The sequence below is a fragment of the Abramis brama genome (genome assembly GCF_963993115.1).
Source record: "Abramis brama genome assembly, chromosome: 1".
Lineage (NCBI taxonomy): Eukaryota > Metazoa > Chordata > Actinopteri > Cypriniformes > Leuciscidae > Abramis > Abramis brama.
In genome coordinates this window covers 60,185,071-60,200,676 of record NC_139963.1, presented here as the reverse complement: position 1 = coordinate 60,200,676, position 15,606 = coordinate 60,185,071, and the positions used below count along the sequence as shown (strand labels likewise).

Genomic DNA, 15,606 nt, shown 5'->3' with positions numbered 1-15,606 from the left:
AAATACCCAACTTTACAGCAGAAAAAAACATGTTTATAGCCTGGTACAAAAAGTGGCTTTGGTCTATATAGCTTATTTTTCCCTTCATGACAACTGTGAGGGGGGTGAATTTTTTTTTTAACTCATCCGTTTACATTATATTAAGCCTTAAAGTTCTGCATAATTAAGGGTGTCCACTTTTGAGTGACAGGTGGATTCCCGCTGCAATGGTCATTAGTCATCATTAGCCATTTGTCTGCTGTTTGTTAGCCATCATATTACCTCAGCTAATTGTCTGACTGTAAAAATAAATAAATTTGGGAGTGATGCGCTACCAAGATGGCAACGGTCAGCCACGCCCACTTTAGGCTTCAAAAACGGTCTTCAGAAACCTATGGGTGACGTCACGGACACTACGTCCATATTTTACTCCCATAAAAGTCTATACTATACTCCCAATTACAAGAAGAAACAAACTGCTCTTAAACTGTGTGTGTGACAGGCTGTGGAATGGGGTTTGACCAAGGAACATTTTTCAGTCAAAAGATTTTGTTTTTCTTTAACCTCTGGACACACATACACCCAAAGCAGCAACATAAGCATAAATTAAGAAGACATTTGTACTGAAGTCCACTTGAATTCAAGTGAAGCAACACTTCTCTGTTTAATCACTCAGTCTGTCAGATCAGAGGAAGTTACCAACCAGAGGAGGAGCTGATGATGTTTAAAGGAGGAGCTGTAACTATATATAATGAATAGGAAGAGTTGTAACTATATAAAATGAAGAGAAAGAGCTGTAACTATATATAATGAAGAGGAAGACTGTCAGAAACAGAAAATGGCTGATAAGTGTGATCTGTGTCTGCTGGGACTGATCATTCTCTCTTCACTTCTCACAGGTAAAGAAATCTGTATTTTCTCTAAAGACATTTAGTGGAATTAGTCTGGAAAGAGTTCATTTGAACATGCTCAGTTTATTCTTGCACATATTCATGTTGTGATCTCAGAGTTGTGTATTGATACACACAGATCATACTGTATTATTCCTGATACTGGACATAGTGTCACTCAAACATCTGATGATGAAGAATTATCTTCATATTAAGAGTGTGTCAGTGATTTGAACAGCTCTCTGATGAAGACTAATAGTTCATTCTGGAGAGTGTGTGTTTGCTTTAAGAGAGGAAAAAGATTGTATTTGAATCTTCTGCTTTTAACTTGTGTTTCAGGTACCAGTGGAGTAGAAGTTACTGATATGTTGATCAGTTCTGGTGAAAATGCTCGTCTGTCCTGTAATAATGCTCTTTCTGACTGCAAATCAACTACATGGACCTACTCTAACAGCTTCAGACATTCAGCAGTAGTTGAACTGATCACTGGAGGGATAAAGAATAAAGACACAGAGAGACATGAGAGACTGAGTCTGGAGTCTGACTGCTCTCTGAACATCAAGAACGTCACAAAAGAAGATTATGGATATTACAGCTGCCAACAATATGTGAATGACAGACAACCAGTAACTGGTGCATTTGTTTTTCTGCATGTTATTCATGGTAAGTTTATGATTATGTGGTCAATTTAAAAAGGGCAGATTCTCCCTTTAAACTCAGATGATGATTGAAGAGTCTGTGATTTGTGTCTTTTGTTCAGTTTCAGTGTCTCCATCATCATCATCATCCTCACAGACTGAGATCAGTCCAGGCCACTCTGTGACTCTCTCCTGTCAGTTGTATTCAGATGCTGGATTCTCCTGTGTTGATTTGGTCCGTTCTGAGGGATTTGAGCTGTTGTGGGTGAATCAGACTGGTGTTGATCTGAAGACAGACTCCAGATATCAGATATCATCATCATCAGATCAATATCACTGTATCATCATCACTCTGACTACAACACTCCTGAATGAAGATAACAACAGAGAGTGGAGATGTCAGCTTACTCACAGAAATCAACTCAAGACCTCAGTCAGATACACTGTCAAGTATTCAGGTGAGAAAACACTCTCATGAATCAGTGTCAGAAGTTATCCTGTGTTAACTAGTTAAAATATGATGATAATATTGTACAGTATGAATCATCTGAACAAACATTCATCCTTTACAGCCCAAGCTGATTCAACAACAGCAGTGAATCCTTCTACACGAGGTACATAACGATGCTGATGCTTTTACGCCATTGATTATTTTATTCACAGAATAATCTCTATTCTAGAATAATTCACAGCTCGATCTCTTCTTCAGTCATAGTGATTTCTGTCGCTGCAGTCGCTGTTCTCCTTCTTGCTCTTCTCTGGCTGATCTGCAGAAAAAGAGCTGGTGAGTTTTCAGATTTACTCCTTTGCAACAATTAAAAACAGTTCAGATGAGCAAACAAACACATCATGTTCAGATTGTAAAATCATAGAAACGTGGATTATATGAAATTCTCAAACAGAAGTTTATTCCTGCTGAGAATTCCTGTAAAGTCAATATCACAGAGTTATCAAGTGAAACAACAATCGTTCCCTTTCGAAATGTTTACTCGTATTGCGTCTTTGCAAGACACTAAGGAGGAAACTCCTTTTCTCAGAATTTTGAAGCCTTTAACCTGATAAGCTTCACCAGGCTTCATGGTCAATGGTCATGGTCTTCATGGTCTTCATGCCAGCCTAGTGGAAGGGAGGGGGAGTGCTTAAAACCACTGTAAAAAGTACCAACTTTTCATATTATATTCAGCATTTTGGTATAAAAAAAACATACAAAACAATGGTGGGCAGTTCTTATCTTTATGTTTAATAAGCACATTGCATAATCTTCGTGAAAAATGTAACCTGCAATTTACACTTTAAAAGAGCTAATTGACACGGGTCACACCCCCTCCATGCTAAAAGTCTATGTGGAGGCCATAGCAGCACACCACGCTCTCTTGGCCAGCCCGTCTCTGGGTAGAAGCGACCTGGTCGTCCGCTTCCTGAAAGGGGCAAGGAGGCTCAACCCGGCTCGTCCTCTAACTCTTGGGAGCCTCAAAAGGTCCCCTGTTCGAGCCACTACAATCGCTACAATGGCTACAACCTGCCACTTTCGATTAAGACCGCACTATTGCTAGCATTAGCATTGGTAAAGTAAGTGGGTGACCTGCAAGCTCTCTCCGTCAGCGCTTCCTGCCTCGAGTTTGGGCCTATCGACTCGAAGGTCATCCTCAAGCCAAGGCATGGCTATGTGCCCAAAGTGCTCTATACTCTGTTCAGAGCTCAAGTTCTTACGCTGTCAGCTCTTCCCAATTCGGAAGACAAGCGTCAACCTCACTTACTCTGCCCTGTTCGGGCCTTAGGAGTATATATAGAGCGCTCTGTCTATTTCAGAAAGTCAGAGCAGCTCTTTGTATGCTTCGGTGGGTTCTCTTACGAGAGTTCTCTCGTACTGCGTTTTAACCAAAACGCTACGGGAAAAGTCTCTTTTTCACGAAACACTGAAGCAAAAAATTATCCTTTAATTTTCATATATGTAAAACGCGTTGCGGCAGCAGTCAGCTATGGCGAGACGGCTTGCTCGCTCATTGGCTGCTCTGCGGCAACTGCATAAGCCTATCGAGCGAGGCCTGAGGTGACGTCAGGCCAATGAGGGCGCTTCGCGCCCTCCTCGCCACTTCCCGCCGAGACGGGCGTGGCTTACCTCTATAAAAGGAGCTCGAGAAGGCTGATTCACTTGATTTTAATCTCTTCAGCGAAGCGCACGCATCGCTGGATCACGAGGAAGCACGCGTCGTCTGATGCAAGCACTTCAGCGGGACGAGCCCTTGAAGCCGCTGGCCAACGCCGCCTTCTACCGCCGTACCTGCTGCGCTTTCCAACGCCATATCCTTTACATTCTTTGTTTTTGTGTATGTGTGTGTGTGTGTGTTCGCTTTGCAACACGCACCCCTAAAAGAGCTGCGTCTTTTTCAAGATGCCTTCTCATGCAGCGCTCGCGCTCGCTGACGGCGAATCGCCTTCACTCCGAGCCAATTGCCTACGGTGACTCTGAGGACTCGCCGGGCATCCTTTCCGAGGCTGCCCTTCCTGGAAGCGGATGGCGGGATTAGTTTTTCTTTACGTTACAAGAAAAGCTACCCTGCCTCTGCACGCGTCATTCACCGGCGAAGGAGAAAAGAGTGTTCTTAGTCCCACCGTTGGTCGGTCTGACCTCTTTTCTCTCACATTTCTCAGTTCCCTGTTCGGCGACTGGAAATATTATTGCAGCAAGTGAGTCTTGTTACACACTTGCCTGCCAGCAAACGCCGAAGAATACATGTTGACGCCGCTTTGAAAAGCCTGTATCCCCCTGTGGCTCAGTGGTGGAATTATAGGTTTTCCACACGGGAGACCGGGGTTTCGAATACCGGTCTAGCGGCATATATATTTATGCCGCCAATGCTTTGCTCTGTCAGTCCCCTGAAGGCGACTGCAGAGATGCATTTTGCAGCCAGCGAGCGCGTAGTACCCGCTTGCCTGCAACCGAACACCGTTTCTACGGTTCCCGTGCGTCACTGGCGAAAGGAGAATGGAGTGTTTTCAGCCCCGCTGAAACTGGGCGATATCCACTCTTCTCACATTCTGGCATTTTGCAGGCGTCTGAAAATGCAAATCACTCTGTCTGTTCCCCGAGAGGCAACTGTAGATGTGTTTTTTGCTGCCCACGAGCACGTGGTACATGCCTGCAAGCAAACGCCAGTGTGGATAATACTCTCGCTGACTTTGTTCCCGAGAGGCAACTGTAGATGTGTTTTTTGCTGCCCACGAGCACGTGGTACATGCCTGCAAGCAAACGCCAGTGTGGATAATACTCGCGCTGACTTTGTCTATGTATTTTCACTGTGGTCCAGTGGTAGATTCTTAGACTTGCGCGCGGGGGATCCGAGGTTCGAACCCCAGGCCTGCCGGCAGAAAATATTTATGCCGCCGAATGCAAATCACTCTGTTTGTTCCCCGAGAGGCAACTGCAGACGTGTTTTTTGCTGCCCACGAGCACATGGTACATGCCTGCAAGCAAACGCCAGTGTGGATAATACTCGCGCTGACTTTGTCTATGTATCTTCACTGTGGTCCAGTGGTAGATTCTTAGACTTTTGCGCGGAGGATCCGAGGTTCGAATCCCAGGCCTGCCAACAGAAAATATTTATGCCGCCGAATGCAAATTGCTCTGTTTGTTCCCCGAGAGGCAACTGCAGACGTGTTTTTTGCAGCCCACGAGCACGTGGTACATGGCCGGACTTCTACCGAAGTCCCGGCCACGGCCGATGATGCTATATGTGTAGAGAAGATGCCCACTGCTAGTGCCCATCCCTACACACTAGCACAGCCCTTCACACAGGGCCTGCGCTCATATATTCGACTCGGGTCGATCACGCACGCAACATAGTGAACGTGCCCACTGCCTAGTGCCCACAAACACTATGTTCTGCATGCCTTGTGGTTTCTGTAAAGACGAAACCTGTGTGCATTCACTCTGCTCAGGCAGACAGTGCACTCATTGCAGTAACTGTGCCCGCTCTCCCGCGCCCACACTTACTTACGGTATTTTCTGGTGTCCCGGCCACGGCCGATGGTGCTATAAGTGTAGTGTCGATGCCCACTCCTCAGTGCCCATCTCTACACACAAGCACAGCCCTACACTTAGGGCTCGCGCACATAAAATCGACTCAGGTCGATTGCGCTTCCAACATAGTGAAAGTGCCCGCACAAACACTATGTCTCACAGACCACAGGCTCTCTGTAAAAACGAGACCTGTGCGTGCTCGCTCTGCTCAGTCAGACAGCGCGCCCAAAGCAGTGAATGTGCCCGCTTCCCGCCCACATTTACTCGCAGACATGAGTCCCGCGGGACCCGCTCAGCCCTCCCTCACTCAGTCAAGCGCTGTAGTAAGGTCGAGGACGAGCGCTCTGCCCGCTGTAATAAGCGCGCCCCCCGCCTCGAATGCCACAGGCATAACGCCTACGTTATTGCGCCCCGAAGCGCCTCTGTCGCACGGCGAACAGAGCGCGCTTCGCATCCAGCCCTTAGCCAACCATGCAGAAGCATGGGCAGCGCTTCCAGGGGTTTCGGACTGGGTGCTAGGCATTATAAAGAGAGGCTTCTCGCTACAGTTTTGTTGACGCCCTCCCCGCTTCACAGCGCGCGTCCAAACTACGGTGGTTTCAGAAGTAGCACACCTACTTCGCGCCAAATATCAAAACTGATAAGCAAATGGGCGATAGAGTGTGTGCCCCAAGCTCAAAGCGAAGGGGGGCTATACAGCAGATACTTTCTAGTCCCCAAAAAGGACGGTGGTATCAGACCCATACTGGATCTAAGACGGCTGAACAAAGCATTAGTGAAACGCAGTTTCAAAATGCTCACGACCAGGAAAATCCTCGCGCATGTTCGCCGAGGAGACTGGTTTATGTCAATAGATCTGAAGGACGCGTATTTTCAAATACAGATAGCGTCACATCACAGGCGATACTTGAGATTCGCCTTCGAGGGTCAGACATACCAGTATACAGTCCTGCCGTTCGGTTTGTCCCTGGCACCTCGTACATTTACGAAGTGCATGGACGCAGCGCTCGCTCCTCTCAGACTCAGAGGCATGCGAGTGCTGAACTATTTGGACGACTGGTTGATCCTAGCCCAATCACGATCTCAGCTCGTGGAGCACAGAACCATTTTACTCGATCAACTCGAGAATCTTGGTATCACGGTCAATTGGGCGAAGAGTTCACTGAACCCCAGTCAAACGATTTCGTTTCTGGGTATCGTTCTGGACTCGCAGTCTATGACAGCGCGGCTGTTGCCACAGCGCATGCTGCACATTCAGCGCACGGCGAAGTCTTTCCGCCGCGGCGCTTTCACCCCGCTCAGGAAGTTTCAAAGGATGCTGGGTCTCATGGCCTCAGCATCGTCAGTTCTCCGGCTGGGCTTGCTCCGCATGCGCCCGCTGCAGTTCTGGTTGAAAGCGCGGGTACCCGGACGATTACGCCTCAAGGTCGATCAGAACTGTGTTACAGCCCTGGTGCCTTGGATGGCGGACGACTGGTACCGATCAGGTGTAAGCCTGGGGACTTCCTCGGGAGTGAGGATGGTGTCGACGGACGCATCCACCTCGGGATGGGGAGCGCTGCTCGAGGGCAGACCGTTCTTCGGCCTGTGGTCGGAACGAGAAAAGCTCCAACACATAAACTGCCTAGAAATGCTGGCAGTGCACAACGCGCTGACGCGTTTTTGTCCCCACATCAAGGACCAACACGTCATAGTCCGTTCGGACAACATGGCTGTGGTGTCCTACGTAAATCGCCAGGGCGGTCTGAAATCCACATCCCTGTACAGGTTGGCGAAACGCCTCCTAATATGGGCTCAGCACAACTTACGCTCGCTGAGAGCAGTGCATGTACCTGGGCTTCAGAATGTGGGCCCAGACAGACTGTCCAGGAACAACGTTCCCCCGGGCGAGTGGTCTCTACACCCACAAACAGTCCGGCTGTTGTGGGAGAGATTCGGCAGAGCGGAGGTGGACCTATTCGCGTCCCACGAAAACGCTCACTGCCCCGCGTTCTTTTCAAAGAGCGACAGCGCGCTGTCCCGAAGGTGGCCGCGCTGCCCGCTATACGTTTTTCCCCCCGTCTCCCTCCTGCCACAGGTGTTGGAACGGGTCAGGGAAACAAAATGCCCAGTGCTGCTTGTAGCACCGTTCTGGAAGAACCAAGCATGGTTCCCAGTCCTGATGCAGTTAGCAGACATCGCTCCATGGCCAGTGCCGTTGAGGAGAGATCTCCTCTCGCAGGCCGGGGGCTCGATTTGGCACCCACACCCGGAGCTGTGGTCCCTTCATGTGTGGGCGCTCAACGGATATCCGTTGGTCTCGCAGAGGGAGTCATGAATACCATCACTCAGGCTAGAGCACCGTCGACTCGGCGGCTTTATGCTTCGAAGTGGTCGGTTTTCTCCGGCTGGTGTACAGCTCGGAGCCTATCACCCCTCGAATGTGAGGTAACGGAGGTTCTCTCCTTCCTACAAGAGCTGTTGGATAAGGGCAGATCCCCTTCCACGCTCAAAGTGTATGTGGCGGCTATTTCAGCGTTCTCCGGTTCAACGCTGGGTCAGTCACTGGGAAGGAACGATTTAGTCATCCGCTTCCTCAGGGGAGCTAGGAGACTGAATCCACCCAGACCTCCTTCAGTCCCTATGTGGGACCTTTCTACGGTCTTGGCGGCCATGAAAGGTGCCCCTTTCGAGCCTATCCAGTCTATTAGCCTCAAACATTTGTCTCTCAAAACAGTGTTTTTGATGGCTCTCGCTTCAGTGAAGCGCATAGGCGATCTGCACGCGCTCTCCGTGAGCCCGGCATGCTTGGAGTTTGGTCCTAATGACTCTAAAGTCATACTCAAACCTAAGCACGGCTATGTGCCGAAATCCCTCAACACGCCTTTTCGGGCTCAGGTTATTTCCCTGTCTGCCCTGCCGGCATCGAGTGAGGAGGGGGACTCGAGTTTTCTTTGCCCTGTTAGGGCTTTAAGAGCTTATATGTCCCGCTCTGCTGTCTTCAGACAGACAGAGCAGCTCTTTGTCTCGTTCAGCGGACGTTCCAAAGGAATGGCTGTTTCGAAACAAAGTCTATCCAGATGGATAGTTGACGCCATAGCGCTGGCTTATACTGTCAAGGGCATTCAATGCCCGTTGGGAGTTAGAGCGCACTCTACGAGAGGCGTTGCCTCCTCGTGGGCTTGGTCTAGCGGGATTTCCCTACAGGATATATGTACGGCGGCAGGCTGGGCCTCTCCGTCTACATTTATCAGGTTTTATAACCTAGAGGTTCCCGCCTTACAGGCTAAGCTTTTGTCGGTGTAGTCGATTCAGCTGTCTAGCTAGACCTCTGAAATCGCAGGCGCAATGCGCTACCGACTATCTTGGGCAGAACTGTGTAAGACCCACATTTCCCACATTAGTTCAGGCTCCCTACCCTGTCTATGTGATGTCATATTCGCGTCTGTGGACATGTCTATATAAGGACGGAGGGAATCCCCTCTTGTCTTTAGACTCTCCCTGTGAGGTCGCGTTAAGCCTGCGGACGCTACAGTATAGGGAATTAACCCTCTGAGGTCTGAGCTGTTTTCTGGGCCCTGGAGGTGTTCTGACATGCTCTGACATTTCTGGTTATTTCTGTTACTTGTGACATTTTCATGGCTAAAGTCTAATTACACTGTATTCAGCACAAACTCTGCTACAATAATATATCAGCAGCATGTATGTAAAAGTTTGTAGTTTTGAGATAATGACATTTATGCGTGGTTTTTGAAAATACAAAAAAAAATTCTCACTGAAATAAGGCCATGAAACCCATACTGATTATTTCTTCACAAGACTTTTGAAAATTGTATGACGTAGCCTAGAATATTTGCTGCAAAACTATGTGAAAATCACCCTGACTGCTCATTCAGATAAGACAATATATTGATTTAAAAATTTTACGACGTGTTTTGTGTGAAAAAGCCTTATGCGAGAGCTCATTAATATGTAAGCTTTTCTCACCTGAGAAAGACAAAGAACCTCCCCTAACGGCCCTATTAGGAGCTATCAGGCCCCTATCATTCTGAGCAACCTTGCACAATACTGTAAATGAGGAGATTTAAAAAATAATGGCTTTTAAATTGTTTGGATTTATTTACAACACAACATAATCCAAAGATACACAACAAATGCCAAAAAAGCACTTCAAAGACAGAGACCTTTGTGCCATTCCTAAAAACATTGTACATACCTTTCATTTCCAAGATTTTCACTTTACCATGTTCACGTACTGAGACTCATGTGAATGTTGAAGTCCTCAGTGGCATCTGGGACCTGAAAAAAAAAAAAGTGAACATACTGATATCAAGAGAAAGGCCTGCACGATTTTGGAAATAAATATTAGATTTTTCTGGTTAAAATTGCTTTTTAAAATTCCTTTTTAAAATTCACAGAATACACACACACACACACGTTTCCAACGATATATAATATAATGAACACCAGGTTTGTTGTGCCTTGTAGGCATAAGGTATATGCGCAGTGCGGATAAAATAATAATAACAATAAATAACCTATAGCAGCCTATAAATCTTCCAAAAGAAGCTAGAGAAAAATATATTGATTATCATGTTACTTCAAATGTTTCCATCCGTTATGATGATATGAAATGAGATAATAATAAAAACATGAAGCCGTTTGGTGCGTTTTGCTTTCATCCAAAATATGATACATTCAAACGCGATCGCTTGCAAAATATGATACATTCAAACGCGATCGCTTGCAAAATATGATACATTCAAACGCGATCACTCTCAAATATAAAACATTATGGTTACCATAAACATATCTATGTTTGAGCAGATATCCACAAACACAGTAAACACATATGATACATTCAAACGCGATCGCTTGCAAAATATGATACATTCAAACGCGATCGCTTGCAAAATATGATACATTCAAATGCGATCACTCTCAAATATAAAACATTATGGTTACCATAAACATATCTATGTTTGAGCAGATATCCACAAACACAGTAAACACGGGTCTAAATATTATAATATTCCCCATATATCTAGCAACAGTTCAGCTGCAACGTGACATTTATGCAACAATAACAAACTAGGCTATGTAAGAATTTCTTACCTTATCTTTCTTGTCTTCAAATCGCGTTCTTCTTCTTCTGAGGTAGCCTAAATCCAATGTAAGCTCAGGCACGTCTTTCAAACTCGACGAAAAGTGAAGTGAAGTGTTTTGTTGTTGAGGTAACGAGCGCGTTCGCGTTCCATGTGGAGATTTGCATGTGAATATCTTTTGCGCGAGTAGGCGTGGCCAAATTAACTGTAATGAGCAAGCGTTTGAGAAGCTGGACATCTTGTTGGTTTTATACAAATTACTTAAACAGAGAATATTTGTTTTCGTTTTGAATCCGATCATTTAAAAGTACACACTTAAATGTTTATAAAGGTATATGGCTCATAAATGTGTGACAAGTATTCGCTGAGTTTTGTTTCAGTTTATAGACGTGCTCAAGAAAAAAAAGTTCACCGCGACGGAGAGGCAGAAAGCACACCCTGTTTATTTTCTTTATTTTACAAAAGCACAATGTTTTGATTTGATTGTAAGTGGACACATACAAAAGGAGAAATATCACAGATTCTTTTTTTATATTTCTTTTTTCTGTATGACCATAAATGATGGAGTAATTTAAGTTTATAGTGCTACAATGTGGGGAAAATCCGGCAAAACGCGTCGGCGCGTTTGTCGACCTCAGAGGGTTAAGGCTCCCCTCCCTTATTCCCTGACTCTGTGTGAGTCTATCTGGTGATTATGCACTGTATGCCTGAAATAGCTTCCGGTGATCAGTGTTTTTATCCCAGCACGCACGGCGTTTTACAAGGGGTTCCCGTAGCGTTTTGGTTAAAACGCAGTACGAGAGAACTCTCGTAAGAGAACGTACTCGGTTACTAACGTAACCTCGGTTCTCTCTAGAAGAGGGAACGAGTACTGCGTTCTCTGCCGTGCGTATGGTTCACTCTGGTTCGCTTCGGCGATCAAAATCAAGTGAATCAGCCTTCTCGAGCTCCTTTTATAGAGGTAAGCCACGCCCGTCTCGGCGGGAAGTGGCGAGGAGGGCGCGAAGCGCCCTCATTGGCCTGACGTCACCTCAGGCCTCGCTCGATAGGCTTATGCAGTTGCCGCAGAGCAGCCAATGAGCGAGCAAGCCGTCTCGCCATAGCTGACTGCTGCCGCAACGCGTTTTACATATATGAAAATTAAAGGATAATTTTTTGCTTCAGTGTTTCGTGAAAAAGAGACTTTTCCCGTAGCGTTTTGGTTAAAACGCAGTACTCGTTCCCTCTTCTAGAGAGAACCGAGGTTACGTTAGTAACCGAGTACGTTTTCGGTCACGAATCAGTGATCCCGCTACATAGTGGGCACTATCATGTTGGCTTATGCTTCGGTGGGCCTTCAATGCCCCATAGGAGTCAGAGCAAACTCCCCCAGAGGCGTGGCGTCTTTCTGGGCGTGGTCCAGTGGTGTGTCTATTGGCGACATCTGTGTGGCAGCGGGCTGGTCCCAGGGGCGATTCCAGGATTTTATACATGGGGGGGCACAGGGAGGACCAAGAACCAGTCAGGGGGGGCCAATCAGAAAATTCAACTGAAAATAAATACTGGTTTAGAAAATATTAAGCACGATTTCCAACATCTTGTGCAATGCCACGTGCTCTAATATAGATGGTATTATTTTTTTGTATTTTGCATGGATTAGACGACAACAGTTCTGTTCCAATAAATAAAATAAAAAAATCACACAGACATTATTTAGTAATTTAACATTATTTTATTTACTTTACTTTTTACATTACTTTATTTTCAACACAAAAAATAAATGTGTGTGTGTGTGTGTGCTCTGTTTTGCCTCAGAACAGCTGTATTCTGCGGTTTTTGTGCTGGCTACCAAATAGTCTGATAAACTCATCCATGTCCAGGGACTTGGCTCTCCGTGACTCTACACTGAGCACTCCCAGGTCACTCAGTCGCTCATCAGACATGGTTGTTCGTAGGTGGTTCTTGATTAGTTTCAGGGTGGAAAAACTCCGTTCACAAGAAGCAGTGCTTACAGGTATTGCGATGGCAATTTTTCACAACCGAAAAAGTTCATGGAAAACCTCTTTGAAAGGTTCCAGAAACACTGTGAACTCCAATAGGCTGGTGAGGCTTTGCATGCCTTCTTTCCTTTTCCTCTCCAAAATCCTTTTGGCTTGGTGCAGCTCATGCTTCAGATCATCCGAATTTGACTCATAGATCTCTGCGAATGAAAAAAGCTTGTAGAAAGCTGTTGCTGTTAGGATGGAGTGCTTGAACACCGCTCATTATGTTGCAGTTGGGCTTTGGAGAAACGTTTCTGTAATTCCCCAATAACAGAGTCAAGGATTGGATAGAAGATGTTCTTTCTAAAACCATCTTTGTCATCTTGGTCACTTGTACGCGCACCAACAGTGGATGTCACTACAGATCCTTCTAGTCTAGAGCTGGTCTTACGTTGCCTTTTTTCACTCTTTCAATGCTGATATTTCACTTTTGAGCTGTGTTTAAGATTTCTCTCCATAGCTCATCACAAAAGGATTCTTCTCTGTAACTCTTAAATGTGTCCTGAAGTGCTTCAATAAGCTCAACAGCTCTCGCTAGGTCTAGTAAAGGTGATTGAAGCATATCAGATAGAAGCTTGGTGTCACCCAGCACTTTGCAGAATGTTGCTTGAAGCCCAATGAAAGGCAAGTCAGTTTGGGCAAGAATACCCCGTGCCTCCACAGACCGGTCCCCACTTCTCTCTTCAGCATTATCTTCAAGGACACACAGCACTGCAGGTAACCTGTCCATCATATTATGGCAGGCAAAGTGCCTGCATGCCCATCTTGTGTCGCTAAGCTTCTGAAGCTCTCTAGGCTGACCTCCATACATTTCTTTCTGAACTTCAAGCCATTTGTGGTGAATGTATGAGCCTGACATGAAGACATAGTTTTTCCAGTAAAGAAAAGAAACATGATGCCTCAGGTACTGACTTGACAGTATCAACTAAAACTAAGTTCAGGCAATGTGCATTGCAATGCACATAGAACGCATGTTTTGCCACTGCCTTTATGCGTGCAGAAACACCTGTATGTTTTCCACTCATTACAGGCACTCCATCATATCCCTGGCCTACAAGATTGCTTCTGTAATCCAATCCATATAATATCAAATATCAAGACAATTGATGATCTTCTCTGTCAACCCTTCAGCATTTAAACTATCAGCTTTTTGAAAATGTAAAAAACTCTCATGTACTGCACTCGTATAATAATATATCAGGACCAGGGAGATTTGTTCTTTTTTTTTCATGTCCTTAGTTTCATCAACTAGAACGCTGAATGACTCATTTTCTTTGATGATATTTTGTCGAACCATCTCTGCCAAACACTCCAGGATTTATTTTTGTGTGGTATTACTTGTGTACTTAGCATTTCCGCTGGACAGTTTTTTCTTCACTATTGGGTCATGTTTTGCTATTTGCTCCAATATGGCCAGAAAGTTCCCCCTATTCTCAGACTCCTCTGACTCATGATGGCCTCTTTGGGGAATATTTTGTGTAGCAGTAAGCAGGAGACATCTGCCACAGTTTTTATATAGCCCTGGTTCTCTTTGACTCTTTTTAGGTAGTCTTTATTAATTGATTTCAACAAAGATTTGTTGCTCTCAGCTCCCCTTTTGTAGTCAGACCATGCCAACATTGCATTTACATGGTGCTCTGATTTGGAATGCATTGCAAACCCACCGTCCTTATATAGTGCTTTTTTCCAGTTTGCAAAACCAGAGCTTGAAGTGAAGGCAGATTGAGGGGCAGAAGGGAGTGAAAAATGTCTGCATACAAAACAATGGGCTGAGTTCTGGCTTTTTATGTTTTTAAAAACAATGAATAAAGGATTCTGCTGAGTGAATTTACTAAGGTGAATGTGAAATTTTGCAAGGAACAATAATAGATTAATAATAAAATACTCATTAAATTGAGCTTTTTGTATATTAAAGAAACCAAACAGTACATCCTTAAAAAGCAAAGAGAAATCCGGAAGCAGAAAATTCAACCCAAAATAACTGTGTGTGAGGACAATCCCAGAAGATATGAAGAGCAGTTTCATCAGGGGCACCACAAAAAGAACAACTTGTGTTTATGATTTAAATAAAAAGGAGTTTCCCCCATAGCAAAGACGCAACACTCGTTTCCGTTATTTCAGGGAACCGAGATTATGTAAGTAACCAAGACGTTTTTATTACTCACATTAATGATTGAAAAAAAAAAATGTATTGTTAAGATTCTGTGTTTTGCACGTGTGTTTTATCATAACTCATATTTCATGAGGCACTTGTTTTCAGATAATAAAAGAGGGACTGGCGACTCTGCGGTGAGTTCAGTAATACAGTGATTTAGATTTGATTACTGTCTTTAAAGCTCAATAAAGTGTCATTCATGCAGTTTAACTGTTTGTTCTGAAGGTCAAAGATGAGAATGATCATAAAGGGACGAATGAGACGATCAACATGTCCATTCCTCCCGCTGCAAGAGCCAATGTGAGTCCACTAAATCATCAAACATTACGTTCACTGTCTGTTCAATAATGTGATTTAAAAGCTTTTGTGTTATTCTACATATTATAGTGAGACATATGTCTGCTCTGTGTGTTAAACTTGACTCTCTGCACGTTTGCATTGATGTTTAGGAGCAGAAAAATGATCATGTGACTTATTGTGTCCACTGACCAGTCCTATTCAGAGAAAATCACAGCAGCTTCTCTCATCTATGTGAGTTTGACTGTGTCAGAAGTTTAGGAAATAAATGAAGCTCATGCTCTAATAATAATAATAATAATCGCTGGGGTTCAAACATTGATGGACAGAATCTGTGCTGTTCTTTCAGGATCATGATGATACAGTGACTTATGCTGCCATCAGAGGAAGAGAAGATCAACCGCAGGATGAACTTTACGCCTCTGTGAACAAGAACAAGACCTTCACACATAAACATTAATGATACAGATCATGCCCTTACGGAACAAAAATATATGGGATATACTGCAAAATATAATGCG

The 15,606-nt window shown here is 44.8% G+C and overlaps 1 protein-coding gene across 1 annotated transcript; it reads left to right on the top strand.

Annotated features, from left to right (window-relative positions):
* Positions 1 to 752: 752 nt before the first annotated feature.
* Positions 753 to 15,136, top strand: LOC311097573 (uncharacterized protein; the record flags this gene model as incomplete). Its single annotated transcript, XM_084137377.1, has 7 exons — positions 753 to 878; positions 1,209 to 1,532; positions 1,630 to 1,965; positions 2,080 to 2,121; positions 2,217 to 2,291; positions 14,894 to 14,922; positions 15,014 to 15,136. The coding sequence occupies exons 1-7, from the start codon at positions 818 to 820 to the stop codon at positions 15,134 to 15,136; spliced, it is 990 nt and encodes a 329-aa protein (XP_083993503.1). The 5' UTR covers positions 753 to 817.
* Positions 15,137 to 15,606: the final 470 nt, after the last annotated feature.